Source organism: Sorex araneus, chromosome 4, assembly GCF_027595985.1.
Source record: "Sorex araneus isolate mSorAra2 chromosome 4, mSorAra2.pri, whole genome shotgun sequence".
Lineage (NCBI taxonomy): Eukaryota > Metazoa > Chordata > Mammalia > Eulipotyphla > Soricidae > Sorex > Sorex araneus.
Window position 1 is genome coordinate 172,419,430 of NC_073305.1, and position 16,384 is coordinate 172,435,813.

Genomic DNA, 16,384 nt, shown 5'->3' on the forward strand with positions numbered 1-16,384 from the left:
AGATTTTCCTTCTCTCATTCTTACTAAATTGCACATTTAATATGCATTAACATAGCATTACTCATGCCAGTGTTCTCAATTTATACTTGTAAAAGGACTGATATTAAAAAAGTCAATTTAAGGATTTACAATTTGTTGAATTTCAGCTTAACTTTCTTCATCTATGTATGCAGATGAAGTGCATACTATGTATGCAGATGAAATCTTCCACAATTAAGTAAAAATTACACCCACATGTGGGATATAAAGAACAACAAATGATCAAAGCCAATGAAACTGGAGATTTTGTCTATTAAACTGAGCTTTCAGGGTGTGTGTGTGTGTCTGTGTGTGTGTGTGTGTGTGTGAGATTGGGTTGCAGGGGCATTGGGGACACTGGTGGAAAGAAGAGGGTGATGAAATTATGTATTCATGAAAAGTACAATTAATGGCATTATAAATCCTGCTATCGCAAAACATACGGTAAAAAATTAAAAAAAAGCTGCTATATGCATCCTCAACCATTAAAAATGTTTAAACAAAGTGTTAATTTGCAAAACTAAATAAAACTACACTGAAGTCCACTGGTCATCATCATTATCATCCCACTGATAGTCTTGTTTTGTTTTTGGAGTTACACCCGGCAATGCATAGGGGTTACTCCTGACTCTGCACTCAGGAATTACCCCTGATGGTGCTCAGGGGACCATATAGGATGCTGGGAATCGAACCTGGGCTGGCTGCGTACAAGGCAAACGCCCTACCCACTGTGCTATTGCTCCAGCCCCATCCTCGTCGATTTTCTTGAGCGGTCTCAGTAACGTCTCCATTCATCCTAGCCGAGATTTTAGCAGCCTCTCTTTCTTTACTCGTCTTTCCCAACGATGCCACATCGGAGGCTCTTTCAGGGTCAGGGGAATGAGACCCATCATTGTTACTGGTTTTGGCATATGAATATGCCAGAAGGAGTTTGCCAGGCTCTCCCATGTGGGCAGGAAACTCTCGGTAGCTTGACAAGTTCTCTGAGAGAATGAACTAGGCTATAAGATGTTGCTTCTGGGAGCTTAGTTTTATAGTCTCTGGATACTGGCCATTGATGGGATTACACAGCACCGTGGGCAGTTTCTGGGTATGACTGCCTAGCTACTGGAAAATGGGGGATCTGGGCGGATGAGGTCCAGTCCCTCTCCGTGCAGGCTTGGAGATCTCAGCCCTGGGTCCCACACACCTGGGTTCCTCTGCCAGTTCTTTCATGTGAGGCTCATCCGAATGTAAGGAGAGGGGCCTTGAGCATGGCTGCAGCTGGGTTTTGGAGGTCTTTGGCTGTGGGGGCTCTGCTTGGGGCAGGGAGGGAAACTCAACCCACCCCCTCTATAAGGGGCCCTGGTGAAGACAGCCAGGCTCGGGGGCAAGAGACACCTGCAGCTAACAGCAGTGTCTGCTCTGCATTCAGGTCTGCTACCCACACGAACCTCATGTAGCCAGAGAATAAACTGGGGTCACTGTAGTGCTGTTTCTGTGGACATAACTACCACAGGCCAGCCTTCAAATTCCCACGGAGAAAACTAAAGAATGCTATGGCAGTGGATGTCAAAGCTTTGGGTCTCAGGAATCTATTAACATGCACTGGAATTATTGACAACCTGAAAGAACTTTTGTTTATAAATATTATATTAGTTCGGGCTGTTATAGCACAGCGGTTGGGCGTCCGCCTTTCACGCGTCCGACCGGTGTTCGATTCCTCTGGTCCTCTTGGAGAGCCCGGCAAGCTACCAAGAGTATGGAGCCCACATGGCAGAGCCTGGCAAGCTACCCGTGCGTATTGGATATGCCAAAAACAGTAACAATAAGTCTCTCAATGAGAGACGTTACTGGTGCCCGCTCGAACAAATTGATGAGCAACGGGATGACAGTGATAGTGAGGGCTGTTATAGAGTGAACTGTCTCCAGAGAACGGCAAACTGCATATAGTCAGGAGGGGGCTCCCCAATCAAACTCCTTTGAGAAGGCCATTCCTCGGTTAAGAGCCTTTAGCTCTAGTTCTGAACAATGAGGATGTTCTAAGTACCCCTTTACATAACAGTCAATAAGCTGTGAATAAGCTACAGTCAAACACCTAAGCATCATTTCAAAACCAAGGATATAAAAAGAAATGAAAGAAAGAAAGAAGTATTAAAAAGTGGCTTACTTAGCGAGGAACTTTACCTTAATCTTGAAAGACCAAGCCATTTAAGTAAACTTGTTTATCTTTCGCTATATGCGTAAAAGACCACCCTTTAAATACAATTCACTGTGTATATTAGATGTTTGTGTGACTGAGCCACTGTTAACAATTTAACAGGAATGACAGTCACACGTACATGTAAAGCATATCATATGCTGGGACAGAGAATGTTGAGTGTAGAATAGAAAAGGTCAGTTGTGGACTAGAAGCAGTAACTTCATTATCAATTACAAAATTAAAAGAGCAAAATGCTTTAAGGAGATTTAAAATAAACACAACACTCTACAACAATGCTTTAACAGTTTAATAGCTAATCATTTATAAACATTCTGAATACAACAAAGCAAGATCAGGCACTAATATACTAAAATACATTCCTTTTTAAAACAGGTCTGCATTTACCAAGGAAGACGTTGGTCTACGAGAGTCAAAGGAAAATATACATGACAAGATCAACAGGCAATAATGCTCTCAATGAAAATATTTACGAGGCATCTGAAAGAAAACACCAAAGTGTTGATGTGGCACTTGATTATAAGCAAGCCGGGAGATGGAAGTGGTGTGATGTTGCCTTTTGAGTTCTGAGTACAGATTAAGAGATGACGTGAATTTAAAATAACTGGTCTTGAAAGAAAATAAATGTGGGTGATCTCAGTAGTTATACCCCAAGTAAATGATTAATAAAGTGAAGAGAAACTACATTTTTAATAAAATCTGGGCACGAATATTTGCTCCTTAAGGCACTGAAGGGGTCAGTGATCAGAACTGTGCTGGCATACAAGACACAGATCAACAGAGATCCCACAGGAAAATCCGTCCTTGGGCAAAACTGCTGCTCAACTGGATTCTGTAAGGGGGAGATTGTAAATTCAGGTTTACTGAAAGACAAAGAAAACTAAGAGGTTTGGAGAGGAAGAACTTTAAGAAAGGGGTTGGTCACTCACTGATAGGAAGAAAAACACGCTACTAAACAATTTTACAACAATCACCACCTATATAAAGAATCATCACACAGATTACAGAGGTTACATTTTATTTTCTCCTTGCAAGGAAAAAGAAAAAAAGCCCAAGCTACAGAACAAAAGAAATGTTCAACAAACAAAATCAGTCTAAGAGTCACTGGTAATAAATACTGGAATAGGACTCAGGGATAGTGTGGGATCTTCAAAGAGAAGAAAGGCATGTCCCTTGACGGCTGACCAAAGGCAAGGGAAACCCAGTGAGAGCAACTCTGGTCCCTGCCAAGTCTTACATTGTTGTTACAGATTATATGCCAATCCTGTCCCCTCCCCACCAAAGTGGGATGCAACCATTATGTCAAACTCTAAGAAAAGAACTATGCCAGTATTACTAAAAAATAATTACTAACCTGTCTGCAATTATGCAAGGAAAGGTATAATAAATCAATTTTTAGATGAAAAATAAAACAGGGTGTGATGATTATGTAATGAAATACATTTTTTGTATATAGTATGATCTGTTCTATAACTCAGAGGCAGTGCTCAGTACGTACTAGTTTTCCTTTAAGGTTTGCAAGAGGTACTTATTCAGGCCTTACATACATGTGATAGCATCCTATGTGGGTTTCAAAATGTAACAGTTACACAGATGTTCTTGTAAATTTTACAAAATATAATTAATCCCATTTTGAAAAAAATATTACTGAACATTAAAATTCCTTTATTAGAACAAACCATATTAAAATGCATTGGTTATATTGTCCTATTTTAATGACATTTCATTTTGATAATTAATATGCCAGTTAAAAATTATGATAGCATTGTTACTGTATTTTGCTCATGCGAAGAAAAACTGGAGGGCAGTTTTTACTGTTTCACCAAGCCTGAGGGCTTTATCAGAGGTGTTTTTTTGCATTTCTCAAAGGTGACTTTAGATAAAAAAGAAAGCAAGCAAGTACACTAAATCCTGGGAGAATTAGTAAATGAAAGCAGGAGATTAAAAACATAACTTCTTCCTCTGTCTACTTGGAAGCATAGCTTGACAGCCTGGACGGAGAACAATCTTGCATTGCTAAATTCAATCTCTAAGCACTGTGATAACTATTGGGTTGATTATAAAAGTATTTACAAGGTGAATTATCATGTAAGGAACTTTTGTCATTTTTAAAGTGGCACAAAGGTCTGGGACTAAAATAAATGCACAGATCATTCTGCTGAGATCATAAACAGGAGGGGAGAAGCTGCAAATGTCTACCAATATGGAATACTCCAGTCTGAATTAGTAGCTTTTCACTACTGGCTGCTTAACCCAGTGCTTCACAACCATGGGTCTACGGACTGGTGCCCACACGTTTAGAAAGGTTGAAAACCCTTGATTTGAACATTTGACAGCATTTGTTGAAAGATCAACTACCCCACCAAAGCCCCCAACAAAAAAGTACACTATAAATTATACAGCTCAGAAGTCCAACCAATCTCCCAATTTCAATTTCCACTAAAACATATAATTGATGGTATAAATAAATGAGAGCACTTTTTCTCCAATGTATATTTATGCTTTATTCTTTTTACAAAATTGGAAACATCACATTTTATTCCTGAAATTAGCTTAAAAAGAAAATTAAATTATAACCACTGCTGGCCTTCTGAACCTCGGCATTAACACTTGATTTTGTGAATGAACACAAGATTTAGATCTAGAGGACGTGGGCGCCACTGTTGACTTGTTATGTGTCTCAAGATTTCTGAACTTCGAAAACAGGAATGAAACTCAGTGCATGAGCTTTACAGGAATCACGGGCCAACTATACACACGAATGCACAGGAAAGCTCTTCATAATGTGCAAAGAGCTACAAAAATAATAATTGTCTTTAATTTTATACAAAAGAATCAAAACACATCATCTTTCAACTGAAGAATAAGCACCAAAAATGTGTGTGTTTTCTTCAATTGAACGATATCACCCTACAAACCTAGAATAAGAAAATGCACCTTAACTAAGCACCAAAGCCTCACGGACAAATGTGATCCTGGGGATATTTCTATTACAGTTTTCTGGGCAGCTAAGTAGGAGCTAATGAGTCCTGAGGGTCATTTAAATCTGAAGACTCAAAGGAAACAAAACAAGAACACAAGGATATAATAAGCTACTCCTGAACTAGCAATTTACGTTTATTAATTCTTCATAGAAGAAGAAATGGTATCACTTGCAACTATTTGCTTATGTTAAAATGACCTTCTCTGGTTCCAAAGATCAACAAACTAGTCCTTGAGGGAAGCACAAAAGGATAAAACAACAAACTCTTATAAAATATTTAGATAATAGTCATGAAATGTTTAATTATACCAAAACACGGAAAAGAAAAAAGAATAGAAGATATAAGTAAAAGAAAGGTTTAAAAAAAAAACCTGCCATATCGTTATGATAAAAGCTTAAATTATAAAAATCACAGTATTTACAGATACATCAACCATAAAACAATAAATGTTAAAATTAGAGATTATAGGTAAGTTAAAGGTAAAAATTGATACACTTGAAATGCTACTGAGTTAACTGCTGACACTGACATTACTTAACATATGAAATATGAAATGTTTAGCATTTTGATTTTTAGAAGCGAGACATAGAAAATAATCACCTATATATTCTTATTAGGAATCATGTTACCATAAAATTAGTTAAGTATGCAGTTATAGTTTAAACTTACTCAAATAATTAGGAGTTAATAAAATTCGCCATTTATTTAATACTGAAACAAGATATTGACAAAACAGATAAAGAGACTTGAAGTTATTTCCAAAAATGAGACCTATGTTGGTTGAATATACCAGGACATATAAAACTAGAAACTAGTTTCTCTCTTAGTCCAATTCTTCCACAAGTGATCTTACTTCAAGCACACATTACCTCTCATTTCCCTCAGCAGATATTTTCTTTGGAACAAAAATAAGTGTTTTATTAGGAGCGAAAAATTGAAAATCTTAGGAGAGCTTTTGGAAAGAGCACACTAAAAAAGGATTCAGTAACTATTAGGATACTTTAAAACTCAAAAATATGGAGAACACTATTTACTGACATCTATGACATTTTTAAAACTTAAGTTTTGATCTACAAGCTATGAAACTTTTAAAAATACATTTAAGCATGTGGACTGAGTCAAGAGTACTTCAGTCAAGATCCAGATCCAGATCTTCCGGCTCTTTGGTGAACAGGTCTGCCAGGTCAGCCACGGTCAACACGGAGGCCTCTGTATTCTTCACTGCTGATTTTTTATGACTGCAGAATTTTCCAAGAGAGCACAGTCAGAAATAAATTAGTGTTTTACATGCTTCTCATTTTCAGTAAAATAGACTTACGAGCACTGTGTCTTTTCTTTCTGTTTCTGGGTCACATCCGGTGACGCTCAGGGGACCATATGGCTGGGGACTGAACCCAGGCAGACCACGTGTAAGGCAAGCACCCCACACGCTGTACTATTACTGTGGTCCCTATTTCTTATAATGTAATAAACTACTTGCCCCTAAGTTTCTGTAATTGAGTTATTAAAAAAAAAATCCTCTAGTTGGGAAACGGGACTATATTTTGTCAAAATTGCTTTCAGGCACTGTCATAAAATGTTTTTTCTTAAGTACAATTAATCAAAGAAACTAAATTACCTACCAACTGCTACAAAGGCTCTTACTTCAAAAATTACCTTCTTATATGAAGTTAACTTCTTGTTAAGAGAACTAATAACATTCTTAATTGCAATTTAATTAAAAAAATTAAAGTTCAATTGATTTCTATTACACATAGAAACAACATCAAAAAATGCTTTCATGTCTGAGGCAAAAAAAACCCTTGTGGTGGTAGCCTTTTTACCACAAACCACAAAATGGAAGGAAATTTCTGGTTCAAACTGTTTGCTACATGCACAATGATATTACATACACAATCTAAGAATCTCTCTCTCTTTTTTGTTTTTGGGCCACACCTGGTAGTACACAGGGCTTACTCTGTACTTAAGAATTAGTACTGGTGGTGACTGGGGGACCACATGGGATGCCAGAGATGGAACCCGGGTCAGCCACGTGCAAGGCAGGCATGCAACCTGCTGGACTACTGCTCTGGTATTAAGAATCTCTTTGTGGGGCCGGAGCGATAGCACAGTGGGTAGGGCGTTTGCCTTGCATGTGGCCGACCCGGGTTCGATCCCCGGCATCCCATATGGTCCCCCAAGCACCGCAAGGAGTAATTCCTTAGTGCATAGCCAGGAGTAACTCCTGAGCATCTCTGGGTGTGACCCTCCCCCCAAAAAAATCTCTTTGTGTGCACTGTCTAATCATACCCATCTTACAAAGATTGGTAAAAACTGGTTTATATTTCTAAAGTGATTCAGAACAAATTATGGCATGAATTAGGAAATTTTATGGTTTTAAAGCTAAGTTTTAAACATAAAGGCTGCTCATAATATTGTTTACCCAAAGTTTATTGTTGCTTTAATAAAACATTATCTTAAAAAAAAATATCAAGGTGCTTTTGGTTGCTGCCAATAGATTGTTTTTGGAATCAAAACCAAAATTATCATTTGTATTTTGAATTTCTCGCTACATGTATGCATGTGAGTACTGAATCACAAATGACACTATACTTAAGTAGAAATATAAGTACTCTTTTTATGGGTATAATATTGAAGCTTTAGGTCATGCAAAAATGTACGTTTCATTTAAAAAATTATTATTATTTTTTTAAATACTCAGGAATTACTCCTGAGGGTGCTTGGAGGACCATATGGAACGCCCGAGTTTCAACCTGGTTGACTGCATGCAAGACCTTATCTGCTGTACTATTGTCTGACCCCTAGTAAAAAATTTTAAAGTAAAAATTGTAACATCTTAAACATCCATTGTGTGTAAGTATTGAGCATTTTATCTTATGGTGACCTAAATAAATTTCAAACTCAACATACCTATAGGAAAATAAGAAAATGACTGCCACTGACTTGTAACTGTTACCTACCTTTTCTCAGCAGTTTTCAGCATTGCCTGCATTCTTTCTTCTATAGTTGCTTTAATTAAGAATCTGTGTACAATAGTTGGTCTAGAAGGCATGGAACAATAGCAAGTTTAAAAATTCTTCAATCAAATCAGATTTCACCTGTTACATGTTACATTCATCAGTTAACTGGTACCCATTGTGAAATGAATCAAACGAAGTGATGGAATGGGGTAAGGGTGAGACAGCAGTGAATGAAACAAATTGCTTAGTCTCAATTAACTAATTTTCTAATAAGGGGAAACAAAATCAATCAATCAAAGAGACAGTTTCATGTCCGACTAATGCCATGAGGAAGCAGAGGTGAGTTAAAACCTGACTGATGGGCACACAGCCCATCAAGAGAATCAAGAGAAACAGGAAGAGTACTGGGACCAGAACACAGAGTGGCTTGCAGAACAATACAGAATTCTCAAGAGTTTGTTGTGGATATAATGCAAAGCTACCAGCAGCTTTTATTCCTGATCTGCTTTACAGCAGATCTACTTCAGAGATTCCACTGGTTACTATACAGAACACAAACTGTTAGGTAGCCAAAGAGAAGGCAGAGAAGCCAATCAAGAAGGTCAGCTATGGCTCAAGAAAAAGTGGATGGTGATTAGGGTTAGATAAGTGGGCACAGGTAGTAATGTTAAGGATCAAAAGATCCTTTTATTTTTTCTATTATGTTTGGGTAGTGTTGTATGGTCTTTTTAGACCATAGTCTTACATTTGAAATGCTTTAGAAAAATACTGGAGACACAAAAATGAATGCTTAGAAACATAAGACAACTACCCCACACCCCAAATTCCCAACTGTATTTAAAATCCTAGCTTTTTAAAACTGTGGGCTTTGAACTAGAATGGAATGTGGGGGTTGTGAAAAGTTTTGTGATAGCTAAAGGTTTCTGAATATACAACAACTAAAAATTAATTCAAATCAACCCGGTAATGAGTCTGGTGTGTTCTGGCATTGCGTGCTTGTGCTGCATTTCTTGATTGAGAAGAAGCCCCAGGAAGAGAAAAGACTGAAGAAATCATGCTCAGAATGACTTGATAGTACTTTACAAGCTTATATAATTATTTATTTGTCATATTTTGATAGTGTTTTTGTGATGAACATTGTTCCCTGATGAAAATGGAAGCATCATTTGTTCTTAGATGTATCACATTGTTTATGTACTTCTTTTTCTAGTACAGCTGAAAATAATTACTTCTTCAAGGCTCTTCCTAACAAAGTCTTTACTCTTAGTCAATAGGGCACAAGGACTGAGCCCATCTTTTGGAACCATGCTACTGCTATTCTATTTTGTACCATCTACTTCAACAAGTTCCCGAAGTACTTAGTGAACAGATTACATCTTATTCAATTTGGACAACAGACACTAGCAGAATGCTTGACAAACAGTAGATACTCAATTTTTGCTGAGTGCGTAGTACGGATATATGTATATCACAAAACACTCAAGGTATCCAACATCTAGTAGGCAATATATCTGACTTATACAGGATAACTGTCCTTTCTGATATTTGAACAAAATTAGTACACACCACATAATATTCACTACCAAATTTGTGTATTTAAACGAATCTAAATCTTAAAGCTCTGTGAGTGGACCTAAAGGGTTGATTATCTTATCTAAGGGTAATAAATTTTAGAAGGAGCTATTTATTTACAGGAGGCAGACTTTGAACCACAGCCTACTTGACATAATAAAAATCAATTAAGTCACTAAGGATACCTTCAGCTTCGAAGTGTCTTAAGCATTTTAAATTAGGAAGTAATTAAACACAGGACATGATGAACACATACAGTACATGGAAATGCTGATTTGTACAAATGAAGCAAATATAGCTGATGCTGATTTTCGCCCTTACTTTGTCTGTCCAATTCGGTGCACCCTCCCTATGGCCTGCAGCTCATGGGCGGGGTTCAATATAGGCTCCACCAAGAGAACGTGAGTTGCCTCAATAATGGTTAATCCATTAGATCCTGTGTGCAGGGGCAGCAGCAAAATATTGATTTCAGGATCATGTTTAAATGCTGAGAGATTCTCCTGGAAAAAAAAATGCATTTGAATTTAGTTGAAGCAGTTAATAAAAGCAGTATTTTGTAAGCTCACTTAAAGATGCCTAATGCTATAGTTTATTGCAAAAGGTGGTAACTAAGAAAATTTCATATAAAATCATCAATTTTAGAAGTAAACCTGTTGCACTTGATTTATAAAATGTGTATGTTACCTTCTTTTTTACAGTACAGACTTAGAGAAGACTTACAAGACATACATGACAACATATAAATCAAAACTAATTGAACTTATAGGAAAAATGAAAGAGCTAGAGTACAAGACACGAATCTCTTTAGTTTACACACGTGTGTGCTGTATGTTGTGTGTATGTATTGTCTTTTATGTTAATCTGTCATTGTTCTGAATGTGATGTAGGAACAATTTGATCATATGCAGTTTTCCTTGATGCGGTATAATTAGAATTTAATCCAGAAGTATAAAGCATCTTTTCCTAATTAATATTATAAGAATAAAAACATCTCGCTATAGAACGTGTAAATATATAGAAAATATGTATTTTTTACTTTAAGTAAATTTTATAATCAAAAACTCCAACCCTGTTTATGTGACTTATAAGTTATAAAATAAGAATAAGAACACTAGTTATAGCAGTGCCAATATACAACTGAATTGACTATCAAAACACACCAAATATTATCTTTGAGACATACCTGGAATGTCTTAACACGACTGATAAGTGCAAATTCCATGTCGTTGTCAGTGAGAGCTTTTGAAATAATATCTAATACATCTTGCCACTAAAACACATAAAACAAAAAATTATTCAGTTTTTATGTAAGATGGATTTGTAAAGGGATTAAACCAAAATAACTTTTGTAACTAAGACTTAGATAAATAAAAAAAAAAAAAAGAAGTCTTCAGTGCTATTAATGTCTATCCTGAAATGGAAGCCTATATATTTAATTAATTAATTAACTAATTTACTTGGTTTTGGGCCACACACAGTTGTGCGAAGGGCTCTCCTCTGGCTCTGTGCTCACATATCACTCCGGGCAGGGCTTGGGGGAACTATATATGGTGCCAAGACTTGAACATGGGTTGGCTGCAAGCAAGGCAAGCACCTTGCCTGCCAGTCCTGCGGTTTCTTTTCTTTTTTTTTTTAAATTAAATGCTGAATGAATATACGCTGGAAAACATTAATTCTTCTGAGATCTCAAGATAAATACAAATAACAGAAATAGAGTTCTTACTGGTATACTGTGATGGTATATATAAAAAAGAAGCCTTATTTATGACAGGGAAGACATAATTATAACAGAAAGACAATATTATAACAATACTGCAATAATGTTCAAGTACAAATTTAATGCAATATGTTTTAGTTGTCAGAGTTGAAAACTTAGTTCTGTAAATTATTAAGTGATTTGTATTTATTTACATAGGTTTAATTGTATAGGAATCAATCACTACTTGTTGGTTTATCTTCTGCTAATTACATTTGCCATTTTTTAAAGTTTTGTTGGAGCAAGCAGTATGAAATGATTTTGTTCTATACCTGCCAACAGGTCAGGCTAAGGGACGGCAGGGACCCCAGAGACAGTGGAGGTGTGACTGGTATTGCAACACTGTATGCCTGAAATGATGTTATTATGAACAATTTTGTAAATCATGGTGTCTAATTAAAAATTAAGACTTTAGGCAGAAGTGTAAAAAAACAGAAACAAAACTAATTTTTATCCACAATTGTAAAAACAATTTTATTTGTGAAATAAGATATCAAGGTTAGAAATTCCCATTAAAAGAAAAAAAATTTTTTTTGGGGGGGCACATCCAGCGCTGCTCAGAGGTTACTCCAAGCTCTGTGCTGCTGTCGGTGCTCAGGAACCATGTGGGATGCTCGGCGTGGTCGAGCCCAGGTTGGCCACAAAACAAATACTCTGGATCTCATTTTTAAAATATCAATGTAAGAAAATCCATACATAAAATTAGTTTAGAAATGCGAGATGTATCTAAAGGTGTTGTTTTGTGGAGCAGCATGAAATTTTTCTAAAAATAATTCCACTGGGTCAGGAGAGATAGGACATCAGGCACGGAATTGCCTTGCATGCAGCTGACCCCGCTTGAACTGTGGTACCACATTTTGTCTCCAGAGCACCACTAGGAGCCATCCCTGAGCACAGAGTTAGGGGTAAGCCCTGAGTGTGGCCCCAAACCAAAAATAATTTGTGCTCACTTCAGCAGCACATATACTAAAAGTGGAACGAAACACAAAAATAATTTCATTATACAGATATGGAAGAGTATCTAACATGAAATGCTACATTTTAACTACACTGTGATATACATTAAAATTAGTTTTCAGCCATAAATTGATTATAGAGACAATGAGTCGAGCTTAGGAATAGTGAGAATGAAAATGTAGACTATACCGTTGAGAAAACAAGTGCTTTAGCCCCTGGGTCTCTGCGCTGGATTCTCATCAGAGTTCTGACCACGGCCTCCACTTTTGTAGAATGACTACCCTTTTAATACAAAGCAGAAAGCATATTACTACTAAATGAAATCTGGTTAATAGTAAAGTGAATACAAAATACTTAATATCAAACTATATGTGCATGAAAAACTATACAAAGGAGGTCCCCTCGTCAAGTTCTCTTAATAAAATCCAGTCCAAAGTTTACATTCATTCTTCTTTATACAGGTTTTTGATAATATTTCATAGAAAGTTAAAGTCCTTTTATAGTCTATAATATCTTAAGAGCAAAATTATAACAAGAGAAAATGGGAAAATAATATATAGTTACTCAGAAAAACCCATGTTCCCTGCAAGACTTGACTTTCAAAAATATTTTCCACTGAAATACTAGGATTACTCTCAAACTGATTTACTAAACCATTTCTTACTACAAGTTAAAAAGACAACAAGAGCCTTTTATGCTACACTCTAATCTAGAACGCTAACCACAAAAAGCAAAAGATCAGAGCATTTCTTTTCATCAGTTGGCCAATTGATGCTAGTCCTGAAAGATCCCTTCCAAACGCCACAGTTCAGAACAACTTGGTTCCGGTCTGGTTACTTTGGACAAGTCTAGAGACCTAAAGGTCAGCTTGGCTGCATGTCTCACGGGGAAAACTATGACCCAAACACCTCTTTTCTTCTAGATGGACAGAAAGAGGGAACTGAGTAAGAGCAGTTGGTTCGACCCTACATAAGAAGGAAAGTCAACGAACACAAATTCTAAAACTAGATCAATTAAGATCTTTCTCTTCCCTTGCATTCAATTGCTGGCCCCGTGTGCTGAGAATTGCTAGTGGTGCTCCCAGAACACTGCTTGGGAACACACCGCCGCCACCTCAATGCTCCGGATGACAAATACATTTCAATGATCCTAAATTATTGAAAAAAAAAATCTATATATATATATATATATATATATATATATATTTATATTTGGGTCACACCCGGCAATGCACAGCAGGGGTTACTTACTCCTGGCTCTGCACTCAGGAATTACTCCTGGTGGTGCTCAGGGGACCATATGGGATGCTTGGATTCGAACCTGGGCAAACGCACTACCCGCTGTGCTATCGCTCCACCGCCCCCCCCCACCCCAAATCAATATATTTCAGAAGTAAAGAGACCAACTTTACGGAGAATCTAGGAAAAAAAAATAGATTAATTTCTAGAGGCTTACACTTTCCCAAGACTGAGTCAGGAGGAAGCAGAAAACCTGAGTATTACTATCAAGGAAGCTGAAATAGTAATTAAAAAAATCTCCACAAGAACAAAAGACTGAGGTCAACGGGTTAACTAGTGAGTTCTCTGAAACCTCTGAATAGGACCTACTCATGGTCTACTTAAGCTCTTCCAGAAAGTAGAAAAAATAACCAAGAAACTTCCTAAACAATTTTTATGAGACCAAAAAAGTTGTTTTTAAAAAGTTTTGTTTTTTGGGCCACACACTAGTGGTGTTCAGGATTTACTCCTCCTGGCTCTGAACTCAGGGATCACCCCTGGAGGACTCAGTGGACCATACAGGGTGCAAGGAATGGAACCTGGGTCAATTGCATGCAAGGCAAGAACCCTAACTGCTTCACTATCGCTTGGCCCTAAGAGGAAACCTATTTTGATAGCAAAAGCTGACAAAGACATCATTAAAGAAAAAATTTCACATTAATATCCCCAATGAACCTGATACAGAGATCAACAAAATCCTAGCAAAATGAATACAACATTACAATGCATCATAGATTATTAAACAAATGGGGCTTATCCAAGGGATGCAAGGATGGCTCAATATACATCAATCTCAGTTAACCACATTAATAAAAGGAAATATAAAACCCACATGATCATCTTTAGAAAGGTAGACAAAATATTCACCAAGATTCAATACTTGGTGATGAGGTATTCTCAACAAAATGGAAATCAAAGGGATTTTTTCCTATGTAGTTATTCACAGAATTAAGATACTACTAGACTTTTCTGTAATTGACATTTGAAATATTTCATAAGGAAAGTATGAGCAATTTTATTGGGAAAAAGATGGTTTTCTCCTTAACTACTCCGATATGGGATTATGCAGTATAATTTCATATATTATATCACATCTCAATATAATATATTTATCACTCAGCAGTTGTTTTCTGAAAACAAGGACCGAATCATTTTACTTTTGTATCACCTCAGACCTAACACAACCCATTGTAAATAGTATTTTGAAATATGTTTTAGGATTTACATTTAGGCCTTTCAATTCCTAGCATTCTTAGTAAAACAATAAGAAAGGTTGAAATATACTAAAATAAACTCCCTACAAATCCCCCCCCATTTTTTCATAATCAGAATGATCTATGGAAAAAGCTAACCAAGCCTTACTTATAATTATTTCTCACTTTTGGCTTTTTCCTCTAGGGAGAGTGACTAACACAGGAAACACAAGGGGTTTTGATTTAACACAAAGCAGGCTCTGCGCAAATTTTATTAACTATTATATAATAAAATCATTGGCTCCAGTGTTAAAATAAGTCAGCAACCAGAGGGCTGTACGACCTCATTCCCATTTTTCATCTAGCCATTAAATGCGAGGTTAATAAAGTTGGCAAAATCATTAAAACAGATTCTTATTATATTAAGCTCTTCCTTGTGAATGCTTACTTCCAAATGCAAAGGTAAAGTCCCTAATAACAGAGATAAGATCATATTGTGTTTAAAAGAGCAAAGCCAATGAAAGTGAAGAGATATGGCAAATTTTCCTCGGCATTCCCCCCTCTCATTAGGCCCCTTCAACATTTTAAGCGATTATTAAAGTCATTTACTTAATTATCCAATAAGAATGTACTGAAATAGAACATGATGCCTCTGAATCTCCTAGAACAGTCAGCGCTAGGAAGCGCTAGGGCTGGAAGCACTAGGTTTTCTTGGAATGGGGGGAGGCAGGTCCCCCTTTCTGCCCAAAGGCGAACAAACACACACACACACACACACACACACACACACACACACACACACACACAACCCCACAACTTTACTATACGCCCCAGTGACAACTATTATTAGTTGTATCAAGAGAGAAAGATATACTCAATTGTTACAAAGTCCACAATAATACCTGTTAGACTAGACAAAAAGATGAAAACCATAAAGGGTTAACACTAAAATCTGGCAAACAAATGACTAATTTAATGCATTATTTTATCATCTTAATGTGCACTATGCATACTATATGACTTTCAATGTTTCAGTCTCAGATAAAGAATTGAGGTAACACACCCTTGGGCCAAGCCTCACTCATGAGTGAAGTTCTATGAAACCCAGCTAACGAGGAACTTTGTGACCTTGGATTCTGGGCTCCACAGGACTAGTAGCAGAGATCCTCTGCCTGCTTCCCCAGTCTCTGGCGACCCAGGGGTCACTTCCTTAAGTCACTGCTGGTGCCAGATAATCTCGTCATCAGCCACCACCAGATCCCATGGCTGCTTCTCCCCGAAGGAGGTATAAAATGAGGCCCCCATAACCATGACACTGGACTCCACGCCAGGCTGTTTCACACGGGGCACCCAGAGGGGGTGCTGAGAGACCTCCCCATCCCAAGGGACCCAGCTCTGGCAGCCAAAAAGCTCCACAACCCAACTGCCGCCATGCTCAAGACCGTTCCCCACACACTGGGGCTGAGC

The 16,384-nt window shown here is 37.3% G+C and overlaps 1 protein-coding gene and 1 non-coding gene across 3 annotated transcripts in view; one reads left to right on the forward strand and one right to left on the reverse strand.

Moving 5' to 3' along the window:
• The first annotated feature begins 1,375 nt into the window (after window positions 1-1,375).
• On the forward strand, window positions 1,376-1,542 carry LOC129404665 (small nucleolar RNA SNORA23). Its single transcript, XR_008630035.1, has one exon. It is a non-coding gene; the product is annotated as a small nucleolar RNA SNORA23 (small nucleolar RNA).
• A 950-nt stretch (window positions 1,543-2,492) lies between these two features.
• The window catches only part of SHPRH (SNF2 histone linker PHD RING helicase), an 85,596-nt gene continuing 71,704 nt past the window's right edge, over window positions 2,493-16,384 (reverse strand). For both annotated transcript variants that reach the window (XM_055134501.1, XM_055134502.1), the window contains exons 26-30: window positions 12,637-12,729; window positions 10,918-11,004; window positions 10,056-10,234; window positions 8,163-8,243; window positions 2,493-6,440 (exon numbers count right to left, since the gene is read on the reverse strand). In XM_055134501.1, the coding sequence (XP_054990476.1) occupies window positions 6,332-6,440; window positions 8,163-8,243; window positions 10,056-10,234; window positions 10,918-11,004; window positions 12,637-12,729 (549 nt within the window). In that variant the 3' untranslated portion in view covers window positions 2,493-6,331. The remainder of the gene's footprint in view (window positions 6,441-8,162; window positions 8,244-10,055; window positions 10,235-10,917; window positions 11,005-12,636; window positions 12,730-16,384) is intronic.